Source organism: Camellia sinensis, chromosome 4 (genome assembly GCF_055761805.1).
Source record: "Camellia sinensis isolate YWXY chromosome 4, ASM5576180v1, whole genome shotgun sequence".
NCBI classification, from domain to species: Eukaryota; Viridiplantae; Streptophyta; class Magnoliopsida; order Ericales; family Theaceae; genus Camellia; species Camellia sinensis.
Genome location: NC_138964.1, coordinates 189709664 through 189725772, shown reverse-complemented (window position 1 = coordinate 189725772; position 16109 = coordinate 189709664). Strand labels below are relative to the sequence as shown.

The window sequence follows — 16109 nt, the reverse complement described above, 5'->3', positions numbered from 1 at the left end:
GTTGTCATTAAATTAATTTATTTAGAGATTATCTGTTTGGTAACTTAATGTGAGTATAATTGTTTATTCCTTTTATTTTCTTTTCGATTCAGGTTTAATGTCGACTACTTCAATCTCTGCCAACATGAACAATGTTCCAATGTTAAATGGAACAAACTTTAAGGACTGGAAAGAGAACATATTGATTGTTCTCGGCTGCATGGACATAGACTTGGCATTAAGGATGCCAAAACCGAATGCTCTCACTACACAAAGTACTCCTGAGGAAACTGTGTACTTTGAAAAGTGGGATCGTTCTAACAGGCTAAGTCTTATGATCATGAAGCGTGGGATTCCAGAAGTTTTTCGGGGTGCAATAACAGAGGATGTTACCGTTGCCGGTGAATTTCTTTTAGAAATTCAAAAGCGTTTTGCTAAAAATGATAAGGCTGAAACAAGCACGCTTTTAGCAAGCTTGATTTCAATAAAGTATAAAGGCAAGGGTAATGTTCGCGAGTACATCATGGAAATGTCTCATCTTGCTTCAAAACTTAAGGCACTAAAGCTCGACCTATCTGATGATTTGCTCGTGAATTGACTTTAAAGAAACTTTCTTTCCAGTTTCTTCGAAAGATTCTTTTAGGACAATTATGGCGCTTGTTGCATATTTTGATCTTGAGTTGCATCAGATGGATGTCAAAACAGCTTTTCTTAATGGTGACATTAAAGAAACAATTTATATGGTGCAGCCAGAAAACTTTGTGTCAAGAGACCCAAAGAATATGGTTTGCAAATTGACTAAATCCATCTATGGACTCAAACAAGCTTCTCGTCAGTGGTACTTCAAATTTCATCAAGTTCTCACTTCGTATGGTTTTGAAACTAACGTTGTTGATGAATGTGTGTATCACAAGTTCAGTGGGAGTAAACACATATTTTTGGTTTTATATGTTGACGACATATTGCTTGCCACAAACGATATAAACTTATTGCATGACACCAAGAGATTTCTATCTAAGAATTTTGAAATGAAAGATCTTGGTGATGCTTCCGTTGTATTAGGAATCGAAATACTCCGAGATCGTTCTCGGGGTATTCTGGGATTATCACAAAGGAGCTATATCGAAAAAATACTCATTAGATTTGGCATGCAAAATTGTAAATCAGGTGAAACCCCGGTTGCTAAGGGAGACAAGTTTAGTCTCAGCCAATGCCCGAAGAACAGTCTTGAAATTCAAGAAATGCAGAAGATTCCTTATGCCTCAGCTGTAGGGAGTCTAATGTATGCTCAAGTATATACGCGTCCGGATATTGCATTTATAGTTGGCATGTTAGGCAGATATTTAAGTAATCCTGGTATGGATCATTGTAAAGCAGTCAAGCGTGTTATGCGATATTTACAAAGAACAAAGGAATATATGCTCATATATAGGAGATCGGATAAGTTAGAGGTCATTGGATATTCCGACTTCGATTTTGCTGGATGCCAAGACAGTAGGAAATCCACATCAGGCTATATTTATCTGTTAGCTGGCAGAGCAATTTCTTGGAGGTCTGCAAAGCAGACGCTCATAGCTTCATCCACCATGGCTGCAGAGTTTGTAGCATGTTATGAGGTATCAAACCAAGGGATATGGCTGCGGAATTTTGTCACTGGGTTGCGTATTTTGGAAGGCACTGAAAGACCACTTAAGATATATTGTGACAATAAGTCTGCAGTTTTATATTCCAATAACAACAGGAGCTCGACAAAATCAAAGCATATTGATATCAAGTTCCTAGTTATAAAAGAAAGAGTGCAGAGTGGACAGATTTCCATAGAGCACATTGGGACAAACTCCATGATAGCGGATCCACTTACAAAGAAACTACCACCCAAGGTCTTTCATGAGCACACTGCTCATATGGGTGTTGTTCTATTTGAGAACATTCTGGTTTAGTGGGAGTTTGTATTTATATTACTGCTTTATGTCAGCCTTGAGTTTTATCTATGTAATTAGATTAATTTCTGCAGAAATGAAGTATTCAGTTTATTACGCTCTGTTACGTATTGTGAAGTATTGATCTCAATAAAGTTAAGTAGGACCAGTTGGACATAGGCATGTATGGATCACATCACATGTAATTTCCATGCTACGCATCCATGATTGATCTATGTCATTTAGTTATATTTGTATACGTGACCATTGGTGGGTCGAGTTACGATTGATGTAACGAAGACCGCTTTGATCCTATATTAATATAGTTAATGGACAAGATTGTTTGGATACCCTCAAGTTATGATAACAAATTTCTGAGCTCACTAAAGTTAAGCACATTTTTCAAGATACATATGTGGTCCAGTGGGAGATTGTTAGATAATGTCTCAATAGGACCACATAATTAAATGTGGTGTTATCATTTATAAGAAGCCTACAATTTAAGTGATTCAATTTAGTTAATAGGCTTAAGGGTATATGTGTTATGGACCTAATGTGTAGATACTAGTTGTATAATTTCTATTTCTATGAGGGGCAGATATAGAAATTAAAACATATTGGTTAAAGTTGGTTTTCATTACCTTTCAGTTTTAAAACCAATAATGGTTAATTTATTGGTTTTCATTACCTTTCAGTTTTAAAACCAATAATGGTTAATTTATTGGTTTTCATTACCTTTCAGTTTTAAACCAATAATGGTTAATTTATTGGTTTTCATTACCTTTCAGTTATGAAAACCAATTACAACCTTTAAAAGGTTATGGTTCCTATTCCTTCCTAAGGTGAAAAAAAAAATAAGAACACTGTTTTGTTTTTCTAAATCCTCTCAAGGAGAAACATAAGGCACCAAAGGGGAAAGGATTAGAAGGCAATAACATAGTCAATATCAAGGTTTTATTGACAATCAGACGCTTCCGTTTAACCGTTCATCGATGGATTCAGGTATGTCATTTTGTCTTGATTTCTTGATGATATACATGGTAGATGATCCGAAACATGAAGTTTTATGTTCTGGAATTTATGTTTACACATAAGTCATGTAACTTGTTTTTTAATCAAAACTTTATACGGCAGAGTCTGCTTGGATATCACATGAAGATTGAATTAGTCCTCTGTCTTTCATACAAATTTATCTTGTCTTGGCATTAACAGTGTTTATATATCTGTTATATTCTAAATATTTACTTAGATTAACAGAATTTAGTTTTCGACATGTGAAGCCTTATTTCAATTTATACTGGGTCAGTACCGTTATTATTATATATTACACCATCAGTTCATCTTGAAATGTCTATTAGATAAATATTAAAGCATAGATATATTGCTTTTTCACTAGAAGTGCAACCATTGTTCTCAATTCATTGAAAAGTTTTCCTAAAACCAGGAGGTTTCTGACACTTTGTTATTCCTTTTCTTTTATTTGTTTACAATTCCCATGATAACTGTTATAATATTGTATCTTTGCTCACTGTCAAATAATTTAGTGAGTAGGGGAAAAAAAAAATTGTTTTCTTTATTTATTTATTTTTTTGTAATTTCCTTGATGAAAATAACCTTTAATTGAAAAGTGCAAACATTTCAAGTGAAATATCAAGAAGAAAAATATAATAAAATTTATCACAATTGCCATTAAGGGGGAGTCTTGGGTCATGATTCACTCATTTTATGTGTTGAAGAACAATGTATTCTTTAAATATCATTTAGTTAGTAACTTAAAAGTAAGAAAGTCTTATTTATTTAATCGCTTAGTTAGCCCCTATTACTAGCATATTATTCTGCTTAGTTTTGATCTCATAAACAACATGGTTCATTACAAAATTCCAAGTATATATATCGCTAACTTATCTCATAAACATTATCTCATAAACAACTTGATCTCATAAACAACATAGTCCATTCCAACATCATGGTCCATTACAAAATTCCTGCATTATAGTCAAAATACATTACATTTTCAAACCATGGTCCATTACAAAATTCTTGCACTATAGTCAATATACATTACATTTTCATATCATGGTCAATTACAAAAAATTCCTGCAGAATTGAGTCAAAATACATTAATTTCCATATCATAGCCCATACAAAAAAATATTTAACTTCCATAACCTGCATTTACTTTCCTTTTTCAAGGATTTCCAAATGGCGACGATGGTAATATTGTTGTTGCATCGGAGACAAACCACTAGTATTCATCAACATAATTCTCCCCTCCTCTTTAAGTTTTTCCGCTTTGAACATTTCATTTTTGATAGCAAGTCTTTCTTTCTCATGAAGAAGTCTTTGTTCCTCTTGAAGAAGTCTTTGTTCCTTGTGTCGAAGTCTTTGTTCCTCCTGAACATATGTTTTCTCCAGGATTTCTATTTTCTTCTCACTATTCTTTTTATTATCTTCTTTTATCTCAGTTAGTATCCCAGCAAGAGGCGAAGTCATATAATCTCCACTCTTTCGTTTCTTTATCCGCTCTTTTTCAGCTTTCCTGCCTATTGGTCTCTCCAAGTCTACAAAGGCATCATGCGATCCATCATTATCTCCTAGATTAACTGTATCTGGAGTAGAGGGAGGGATGGTGGTCAATGTTGGCTTTTTTGTTAGTTTTTTCTTTTGACAATCCTCTACCCATTTTGCTTGGAACCTCAACAAATTCCAACAATGATCAAACTGAAATGAACTTTTATGCAATTCTTGGTATAACAGTTTTGCTTGAGAGATCTAAAATTAAAATATAAAAGTCTTGTTAAAAAGAGTAATAATTGCAAAATGTATACTTTTTAAAAAAATTAAAAAGTACCTTGTCTTGCTCATTTATACCACTTTGATGCCTTGATTCAATTTGGGCAAAACATCCACAGAACTTATTTGTGCCAAGTTGAATGGTTGACCACCGATGCATTAGAGAGTTCGCATTACATTCATGATTAAAGGTCTTGTGTTTGTGGAAGTACTCATATACTCTTGACCAATATGTCTTATCTTTTTGCTCATTCCCGTACACTGCATCCAAGCTAGTATTAAGCCATGCCGATACAATCAGATTGTCTTCATCTATAGTGAAGTTTCTACCATGTGATCTTTTAGTAGTGGATCCCATTTGAGGTGAGAATTGAGTTGTTTCAGTAGGTACTTGAGTATTTTGTTTCACATTTTGACCCATTTGATCTTGAGAATCCATAAAAATTAAATCATCAAAGTTGGAGTCCTTGTGCAAAAGATTAGTGAAGTATTTGCCTCCTTGTGAATCCATCCTTACATATTGAATACAAAACACAAATAGAATTCAAACAAGAGCTAACTATTTTTAATAATTCTATGTGCAGCATATGCAATAATTCTACTTACTACAAGCCTATCAACAAAATTTCATAATAATCCACCAAAACCGAAAAGTCATTAACAGGGCATTACCTTAATGAACAACTCTTATATAAAATATGTATTCCTATTCAACCACAAAGTCCATAAACCAGAAGAGTCACAGATTCTCATATAAATTTCTTTAAACCATTGATTTCTTCAAGTTTTAGGAAGTAAAATTTATTGCAATCAAATTTTCAAAGCCCTCATATATATAACATATTTATTCCTATTCAACCACAAAGTCCATAAACCAGTAAATTAAAACAGATTCACATATAAATTTCAAATTACCATCACCAAAACCAAAGCATCACATATAGATTTGCAAGTTTTTGGTCTCTAGTTGGTGAAGAAGCATAGAGAAATACACACTACACAGAGAGAAATAGAATAGAAGAAGTAGGGTTTAGATTGGGAGCAACACAAAGAAAATACATACCAGAAGTTGCCTTTGTTGATGATGATGATGGCGAGAAAGAGTGACCTACACTAGTGAAAGAGATTCTTGAGAGAATCTTTGGCTGAGTTTTGGTGCCCTCCAGTTCCCTTCGCGCCTTTTGCTGTAATAAAATAAGAATTATCAATATGAGTGAGCTACAGTGACTCCCTACAAATAGGGAGTCACTGTAGCAACACTTTTATTTAGGGGGTGGGTTAAGGGACCTGATGGGGGTGTTTTTTGACAACAAAAACCCTTATTTTGAGTAAGGAGATGGTATAAGGGTCCTCCTGGGGATGCTCTAACATTTTTGAAAAATTAATTCAACTCTCTATTCTTTTACTTTTTACTTTGTAAAAAATTTAAAAATAATTAAAATAGTCACTTTTCAAAACAACTAAAACAGTTACTTTCCAATAAAAATCGAAATGAAACTCAACAAAAAACACTTTTTATAATTAACAAAAAATAAATTTATTTAAATAAAAAATATTTTCTATTTTTAAAAAGTAAAAATTATTTTTTGAACTAATATATTACCAACATTACTACATTATTATCATTATTATCAACTCCACTATCATGCCACCACTTCCACTTCTACATTCGTCCTCCCACCACCACCACCACCACCACCACCAAACATAAAAATTACTTTCTTTGAAATATAATTTTTGAAAAAAAATTGTAACAAATATTTTCCAGTTAAACATATGGATTGTAAGGTAGAAGAGGGAGATGTGATGGGCCATTATTGGGAGCTATTGGTCTCAACTTAGCCAGGGCCCACGGCCTAAACTATAGAGAAGAAGTCGTCTTCCGTTGGAAAGCATACTATTTGGGCTTTAGTTGAACAATCTCAAATCAACTTTTATGCTGTGTTGGCGGCTTCTTAAGCACCCTCATTCTTTTTGTGCTTAGATATTGAAAGGTATTTACCATTCTCACTCAATTTTTTTGTCTGGAAATAGGGGCATAAGTCTTTCTTGGGCATGGGCATCCTTCAAGGTTGTGAGCTTCTCAAAAAGGGGCTTCGTTGGCAAGTAGGCAACAATAAGTCAATCTTTTTTTGGAATGATAAGTGGGTGTCTCAATCACATAATTTCAGAGTTCAAAATCCAAAACCAAGGGGATGCCAAGTTCAGTGGGTAAGTGATGTGATAGATCAAAATATACAAGAATGAGACCATGGTAAATTGCAAGAGCTGGTTGGGCGTGAGGAAGCTAGTTGTCACGGACTAGGCGTTTGTCATCTTCTCGAGAAGTCGACTCTACGAGTGGTATTACATATCCCGTGCATTATGCCCAAGGACCAACCTAGGAGATGCTATAGGGATCTACCATGCTTTTCTTGCCGCTCACAAACTAATACGCTTGCAAGGTGCTTAGTGTAGAACTCGCATCCCTAATGAGTCGGTACGTGACATGCTACCAAAGCTAGTCCCTGACGCCCTCGGTAGGGGGACATTACCCTGCCTACTTCCATGCTTGTCCGTTCCCCTACCCATGGGAAACCCGCCCCGCACGGATACCACCCTTGGTGTGGACCCCACAATGAAGGTGCTTGGTGTAAGTTTCACGTACCGTCCTTATCGCAGTACCCCTAGGCTAGCTCTGATACCACTTGTCATGGACTGGGCGCTTGGCATCCTCCTGAGAAGCTGGCTCCACGAGTGGTACTGTATACCCCGTGCATTATGCCCAAGGACTAACCTAGGAGATGCCATAGGGATCTGCCCTACTTGCCTTCCTGTTCACAAACTAATGCACTTGCAAGGTGCTTGGTGTAGAACTCGCATCCCTAATGAGCCAGTACGTGACATAGTGCTATTATGACTATCCTAATCTCATTAGTTAACCAAGAGGACTCTCTTATTTGGCATCACACCAAAAATGGAAAATTCGAAGTAAAAAGTGGATATCAGATAGCAATGAGGGATTATCAGTTAAGGACCTCAAATGGGGCTTCTATCTCAGTCCATTTGCCTGAAAAGTTTTGGAAACTTTTATGGTCACTCCCTATTCCTCCCAAAGTTAGAAACTTTTGGTGGAGGGTGTGTAATAATAAGTTAGCGACCAAAGAAAACCTTTTTCACCATAAATGTGCTACCTCCCAATGTTGTCCTATATGCGTTGTGTTCTCTAAGTCTATTGAACACCTACTCTTTCAATGCAGTTGGACTAGACTTGTGTGGTTTGAGAGCGAACTCAGCTTCTTGACAGATTATGATTCTATTTTGTCTGCTGCAAGCTGGACTCAGTCCATTTTTTAGAGTAGCACTACTGATCGGGATCAAAAAGAGCGAATGGAAAAGGCAGCAATAGGTGGGTGGTGTGTTTGGAAGGCTCGCAATGACTGGGGTTTTAATCAATTTGAAGTAGAGCCTATGCATGTCATCAGACAGGTTTCATCTTTTTGGAGGGAGGTCTGCTCGGTGTTTTCTATGGAAGCTCCCTCTTCTGCAATTGTAAATAGCTCGGGTTAAGCCGTACTAGATGGAAACCTCCTAACCAAGGTACGTTTAAAGTAAGTTGTGATGCTAGCTTTGCCTCAAAAGGAAGGAAGACTACTCTGGTTGTGATTCTGAGGGATTGGAGAGGTAAATTAATTGGTTTAGATTCTACAGTTCATACATCATTTGTCATTCAAGGAGAAGCTCATGCTGTCAGATTAGCATACTTGTTTCTTCAGGCTCTTGGACTCTCCAATGTCCAAGTGGAAAGTGATAGTAAATTCATCATAGATCTGTGTTTCAAAATTGGTTCCCCCTTTGGGACTGTCTTGCTTTCATACATGATATTCGGTCATTGAGCCAGGGTTCATCAATTTCATTCTCTTGGGTGCCTAGAGAAGCTAATTGTGTGGCCCATTGGAGCAAATTTGCTGGATGTTCTTTCCATAGATTGGATTAGGAATCCTCCCTCGTCTTTGAGGATTTTTTTTTTTTTTTTGATTCTCTTGTAGCCTGAGAACAGTTACTAAAAAAAATAAAATAAATTAGAACTATGTCAGATCAAAAATGAATAAATAAATAATATCATAAATTTGTCTGACCCAAAAAACAATTCATAAATTGGAGGGAATTTGTGAGGGAAAAGTTGGGTTTTGTTAGGGTAGAATTTCTTTTTTCTTCACAAATTTAAAATTGAAACATGATTAATTGAATATGAGTAATTTAAATTTTATTTAAAAGTATTGTTTATTAACTTATAGAACCAAAGTTTAAAAAATTAAGTTTGGTTCAAATGCTTTTAAAAAAAAAAGGAAATTTAGCTGTAAACCCCATTTACCTTCCTTTCATTGTTAAAAGAACTAAGAAAAAAATTATACTTTCTAAATCCCCCTCATAATTATAAAGTCTTGCATAAAGGACAAAATTTATTATTTAAATATTTTATATGACTATTATACCCTCAACTAATTCTTCCCACTCTCTTCCTTTCTAAATCCACAGACAGTTTCTGCATATATAATCAAGGAATGTCAGATTTTTGATCAATTTGCAATCAATTTTTTGTTGGTAAAGGTTAAGAGATTCGGATTAGAGAGATGATCAGAACTGGTGCTGTTTCGCGGCGGAAGAGATCGTCGGAGATGATCGGAGAAAGCTTCGACGATGACGACGTATCGCTTTCCAATTCTCATGAAGTTCATGTCCTTGCCGTTGATGATAGCCTCGTCGATCGAAAAGTCATTAAATGATTGCTCAAAATCACCTCCTGCAAAGTTACAAATCAATTCTCTCTCTCTCTCTCTCTCTCTCTCTCCTCCCTCTCTCCCTTCGAGGAGGCGACAAAGGCATGTTTGGTGGAGTTATTTGGTTATACATATTTTTTTAAACACAGATTTGAGTTTTGAATATATGTGTATATATATATTTGTGTGTATGAGTGTTGTTGAACACATGTATTCTTTTCATTGAGATTTGTGATTGTTGATCGAGTTTTAGAAGTTTTTCTTCTCAATTAGATATGTTGATTTGTTGATTAATTTGTTTTGCTTTTGTGTATGAGTGTTGTTGAACACATGTATTCTTTTCATTGAGATTTGTGATTGTTGATCGAGTTTTAGAAGTTTTTCTTCTCAATTAGATATGTTGATTTGTTGATTAATTTGTTTTGTTTTTGTTTTTTGATTTTTTTTTTTTTGTTTTTGATCTAATTTCATTTTACAGAACTAGAGTAAAATTTTACTCTGGTTCTATTGCTCTGTTTTTTGTTTCAGATAATGAGAGTAAAATTTTACTCTGGTTCTATTACTCTGTTTTTTGTTTGAGAGAATTAGAGTAAAATTTTACTCTGGTGTTAGAATGACAATAAAATTTTACTGTCAAGAGGTGGTCATTGCCAAACACTTCAGCCGCCACAAACATTGCCTTCGCTTTTTTACTTTTGTGCAGAGTAACATTTTACTTTTAGCTTCAGAGTCTAACATTTTACTCGTTTTTCAGAGTAAAATTTCACTTTTATACAGAGTAAAATTTTACTTTTGTGTAGAGTCTAACATTTTACTAGTTTTTGAATTGATCTGTTCATACTCAGCTTGTTCAATGGATGATCTATTCAATTTCTCTCTCTTTCTCTCTCTCTAATAAGAATCTCACACAGAAATTTAACTCTGAATCAGAGTAAAATTTTACTCTGGTTAAAAACATGTTGATTTGCTTAAAAATATAAAATTTTACTTTGGTTAAAAACATGTTAATTTGCTTAACAATATAAAGTTTTACTTTGAATCATAGTAAACTTTACTCTGATCTGAATCAGAGTAAAGTTTACTATGATTCAAAGTAAAATTTTACTCTGAAATTTTACTTTGGTTAAAAACATGTTGATTTACTTAACAATATAAAACTTTACTTTAAATCATAGTAAACTTTACTCTGATTCAGAGTAAAAACTCTGAATCAGAGTAAAGTTTACTGTAATTCAAAGTAAAATTTTACTCTGAAATACACTGTGAAGATGGCTTAATAAGAGAGCTGATAGATATGAAGGTAATATAGTAAAAGAAACAAGTTTTAAAATATTAGGGAGTTTTGAAAGTACTTATATAATTCTTATCCTTTTGAAAGACAAATTAGATAGTGAGGGGTCTACCACCAAATCCCAAAAAAAAAAAAATCTTCGTACAACATCAATTTTCACCATCACTGCTATCCTACCATCACTATCACCATGCTAGTAGAAAAGCCACTATTGCCACCACCATTATCATTGTTATTGCTATCAAAATCACTACCATTCCACCATAACACCACCATCACCATTACTACAACGCCGCTGCTACTACCAAGACTATCGTGATCTACAAATATTTATTAAAATTGTTACTAGTTTGCTAAAAAAAATGCAATTCATTAGGTATAACTGAAAATAAAAAATGACTTATAATAGCATTTCTTATGTCACTTCATGTTGATAAACAAATTATGAAATGAACATAAACATTCTATTTCATTCAACCTTATATTTAATTTTTACTCATTTCATTTAATTCCTGCATACCAAATATAATTTTTATGTGAGAAGCTTAACCTTTTAGGATTTTTAATTCTTCCCAGCCTAGATTGATGGGCCTCAACTTGTTGGATTCCTTCCATGGAGGTGGGGAACTAAAATATCAACTCCCATACTTATATGTATTCTTTGCCTCCAAACAGAAAGTATAATACATTAAAAATTTAAATGCAAGAATAATTTGTTCCGACAACATTAACAAACTATATGCACTACAATCAATTTCATTCAACAAACTAATCTAAGCATATTAATTATTTGAGTGAAAAAATGTTATAAAGTTCTCTTCTTCGTAACAATTTCATCAATCAATGGAACTAGCATATCCAATCAATTTGTTCTAACAGCATCAACAACGTGTTCTATTTTGATAGAATTAACAAATAATAAATGGGGGATTTACGTGTAGGTCCTAATATGTGGACTTATTGTCCAATAGGTCCTATGATAATTAATGACATTTTTCATTAAACACTATTAAAAAAATGTCACTAATTGTTAATTTTTAGCGACAATATGAAAATTATCACAAAAAATATCACTAATTATAAGTTTTAGTGACAATTTAAAAAAATCGTCACAAAAAAGTGTTATTAATTCACAACTTTTAGTGACAATTTGAAAAATTCGTCACAAAAAAAGTCACTAATTGTAAGTTTTAGCGACAATTTATAAAAATCATAACAATAAAAAATTACTAATTGTCAATTTTTAGCAACATATGTAAAAAATTATCACAAAAAATTATTTTTAGCGACGATTTTACCAAGACTTATTTCAATAGGACTTGATGAAAATTAAGTCTAACTATTAAGATTTATTGATAATTTACCCATAATATAAATTAAAGCCAACCAGACAAAGGTGAACTCATAGATTCAATATTAACTGGGGAAAAATAAAGGTGAACCCAAAGATTTCGAACCCTATGAGCGTGTGTAAACCATACAATACACAACCAAAGCCAAAGTAACCACCCAAAAAAATCAACTGCAAAAATAAGATTTCAATTCACCAAAGTAATAAGGTATACCTCGTACCTCCCAATCAAATAAATGAACCCCTAGTCACATCATGTCAACACAACATCAAAAGCTACCAGACTTTGGTCCCGTTTAGTAGAATTGTGGGAAAATGATTATAACTTATAATAACTGTGAACATAAATTGATTTTTGACTTATAAATTAAGTTTTTCCTCCCCCACTCAAAGAATAAGTAGATTTTTAACTTATAAAAAGCTATAAGTTGTATTGTTAAGCTGAACCAAACACATCAAAATAGCTTAAATTAAGCTAAAAACTGAAATAAGCCCTCCCAAACAGGGCCTTTGTGAGGAAACAAAATTTTTAAATATTTAGTATTGCTAAATGTTAGCAGGTATTTTAATATTATATTGTGATATTGGTTTCCATGAGGTCTTCCTAGTCTTCCAAGACTTTTCCATCCAAGTCTTGGTCTTGTCCTTCCATTCTTTCCATCCAAGCCTTCCAAGCTAAGGCTTTGCCAAAGTCTTCCAAGAGTCCACCAAGTCTTTATCCTTCCAAGACTTCCAAGTCTAAGTCTTCCAAGTCAAGTCCATGTCTTCCAAGTCTTTCAAGTTGTCTTCACCAAGTCTTGGTCTTATCTCCAGTAACTTATCCACCAGAACCTTTTTTGATTTCTATATATATTAACTTATGTCCTATCTTTAGAGACACATAAGAGAGAAAAAGTTTTGGTTGTGTTGTTATGTCTAGAGTGAGATTATCAGGCAAATAAAAAGGGTGTGTGTGATAAAGCTTTGGGTTCAACCAATTGTGCAGTATTGGTGAACCATACGACTTAGTCGGGCTATTGTATCCTGGGGGGGACAAGTCAAGGTTTTTCTGTTGCACCGGTGGAGGCATTGCCTAACCGCAGAGGGCTTGAATCTCCTTAAAGAGAGCGAATTTTCCGCGCCTCAGCCCTTTCAATAATTATTGTAATTTCTATTTTCTAGTGTTTTATTTGTAATTATCACCAACAATTTTAAGGAGATTCAAATAGCAAAAGTTCATGAAGCCAATACTGGAGAAGTCCAACGAGAATACCGGCGATCTCAACAAGCCCTTCCGGTTCAAGGGAGCTCATTTCAAGAGATGGAAAGGCAAGGTGCTTTTCTACCTCAGTCTCCTTAAGGTGGCTTATATCCTGACCGAGAAAAATCCGAACAAAGTCCCCATTGAAGAGATGACCGACGAGGAGTATGCTGCTCATCTTGAAAACATCGAGAAATACAACACAGATGAGTATAAATGTCGATACTATCTTTTGAATTGTCTTTCAGATCAATTTTATGATTATTATGATACTATTTACACCACTGCCAAGAAAATTTGGAAAGCCTTGCAGAATAAATATGACACTGAAGAGGCAAGCGCTAAAAAATATGCTGCAAGCCGTTTTTTCCGCTATCAGATGATAGATGGAAAATCAGTGGTGGAGCAAGTTCAAGATTTTCAGATGTTAGTAGCTGAAGTTAGATCTGAAGGCATCAAAATTGGAGACAATCTTGTTGTAGCAGGTATTGTTGACAAACTTCCATCATCTTGGAGGGAGTTCCAGAAGTCAATGCGTCACAAGCAAAAAGAGACGTCCTTGGAGACTCTAATCACACGGATTCGGGTGGAGGAGAAAACACGAGGACAAGATGCGCTTATAACACAAGAGCACTCCACTGCTAAGGTAAATTTAACTTTTGGAAATACTTTACCTAAAGGTCGATTTCATAAAAATAGTCACTTGAAGCCAGTTAAGAAAATTTGGAAAAATACTGGAAGGCCACAAAATAAAAATTACCCAAGGCAAAAGAAATGGAACCAAGAACCCCCTTCACAAGATTTGACAAATGTGACATGTTTTGTGTGTGGCAAAAGTGGGCATATTGCTTGAACTTGCAAATTTCAGAAACAACAGCCTCGACCACAGGCTAATGTTACCGAGGAACCATTTGTGGCTATGATCATAGATATTTTTATGGTTCAATCCGTAGAAGGGTGGTAGGCAGACTCTGGTGCCAATAGGCATGTCTGCTATGATAAAGATTGGTTCAAAGATTTCACTCCTTTTAATGAGGAGATGACTGCTATGCTTGGTGACTCAAGTTTAACCAAGGTGCTCGAGTGTGGGGATGTTGAGCTGAATTTTACCTCTGGACGTGTGCTTGTTTTAAAAGACGTGTTGTACACACCGTCCATGAGAAAAAATTTGATGTCAAATTATTTGCTCAACAAAGCTTGTTTCAAACAGACTATTGAATCTGACCAATATGTAATCACTAAAAAAAGCATATTTGTGGGGAAAGGGTATGCCTGTGATGAAATGTTTAAATTAAATGTTGAGAATAAAAAAGCACATGTTTCTGTTTACATGCTGTCTTCTATGAATTTTTGGCATGCTCGTCTATGTCATATTAATAGCCGATATGTGGGAGTCATGAGTAGTTTAGGATTAATTCCCAGACTAACAAATGAATTTGAGAAATGTGAAGTTTGCAGTCAAGCAAAAATAACTAAAAGGCCTCATAAAAGTGTTGTGAGAAATACTGAATTGTTAGAATTAATTCACACTGATTTATGTGAATTTGAAGGAATTTTAACACGTGGTGGAAATAGATATTTTATCACTTTTATTGATGATTTTTCAAAATACACTTATGTATACTTGTTGAAAAATAAAAGTGATGCTTTTGTAAAATTTAAAGAATTCCTTCTTGAAGTTGAAAATCAATTCGGTAAAAAGATTAAAAGATATAGAAGTGATAGAGGCCGGGAGGATGAATCTTTTAGATTCAACTCGTTTGCTCAATCTTTGGGAATAATCCATGAAACTACTCCACCATATTCACCTGCATCGAATGGTGTAGCAGAAAGGAAAAATAGAACTTTAACTAATTTAACAAATGCTATGCTAATTGAAGCAGGTGCTCCTTTAAATTTGTGGGGAGAAGCAATTTTAACTGCATGTTATGTTATGAATAGAGTGCCACAAAAAAAAACAAAAGTTTCACCTTTTGAGTTGTGGAAAGGGCATAAGACAAATTTGAGATATTTGAGGGTTTATGGTTGTCTAGCTTTTGTTAGACTTGTGGACCCTAAAAGACCTAAATTAGGTGTGAAAGCTGTCACTTGTGCTTTTCTTGGATATGCAACAAATAGTACAACCTATAGGTTTTTTGATATGGCAAACAAAATAATTTTTGAATCAGGTGATGCAATTTTTCATGAAGAAAAATTTCCTTTTAAATCTAAAAATGGTGGGGGTCAAAATTATCAAGAAAATATTTTATCCGAAATCGGTTCCTCTACTCCTCTTTTACAAAACCAAGATCCTATAGTTTTTGAATCTAGAAGGAGTAAAAGAGCCAGATTAGAAAAAGATTTTGGCCCTGATTATCATGTTTTTAATGTGGAGGGAACTCCATTAACTTTACAAGAAGCTTTGGCATCTCCTGACTCTGTTTTTTGGAACGAGGCTGTAAATGACGAGATGGAATCATTATTATCCAACAAAACTTGGGTATTAGTAGATTTACCACCAGGTTGTAAAACTATTGGCTGTAAATGGGTTTTGAGAAAAAAAACTTAAACCGGATGGAACTATTGATAATATAAAGTAAGGCTTGTTGCAAAAGGTTTTAAAGAAGAAGCAGATCTTGACTTTTTTGATACATTTTCTCCGGTTACTAGAGTTACATCCATTAGATTATTAATTGCAGTGGCTGCAATTCGTGATCTAAAAATTGATCAAATGGATGTTAAAACAGCTTTTTTAAATGGAGACCTGGGTGAAGAAATCTATATGGATCAACCTAAG

General features: G+C 34.4%; 1 protein-coding gene across 2 annotated transcripts; it reads right to left on the bottom strand.

Annotated features, from left to right (window-relative positions):
• Positions 1–3848: 3848 nt before the first annotated feature.
• LOC114256059 (glutathione S-transferase T3) lies at positions 3849–5896 on the bottom strand. Of its 2 annotated transcripts, XM_028195647.2 has the most exons (3): positions 5755–5896; positions 4750–5203; positions 3849–4670 (listed from the first exon to the last, which is right to left on the bottom strand). In XM_028195647.2, exons 2-3 carry the CDS (start codon positions 5200–5202, stop codon positions 4074–4076), a joined length of 1050 nt encoding a protein of 349 aa, XP_028051448.2. In that variant the 5' UTR covers position 5203; positions 5755–5896; the 3' UTR covers positions 3849–4073. The 2 variants fall into 2 exon arrangements, with proteins under 2 accessions (XP_028051448.2, XP_082779148.1); XM_082923022.1 differs by lacking the exon at positions 5755–5896 and having other exon boundaries at positions 4750–5743.
• Between the last annotated feature and the right edge of the window lie 10213 nt (positions 5897–16109).

Excerpts from the sequence above, each read along its gene's own strand:
- LOC114256059 (XM_028195647.2), bottom strand. The coding sequence starts at position 5,202 with ATGGATTCACAAGGAGGCAAATACTTCACTAATCTTTTGCACAAGGAC. Across the intron at positions 4,671-4,749 it reads GTATAAATGAGCAAGACAAG|ATCTCTCAAGCAAAACTGTT; the intron begins GTACTTTTTAAT and ends TTTTAATTTTAG.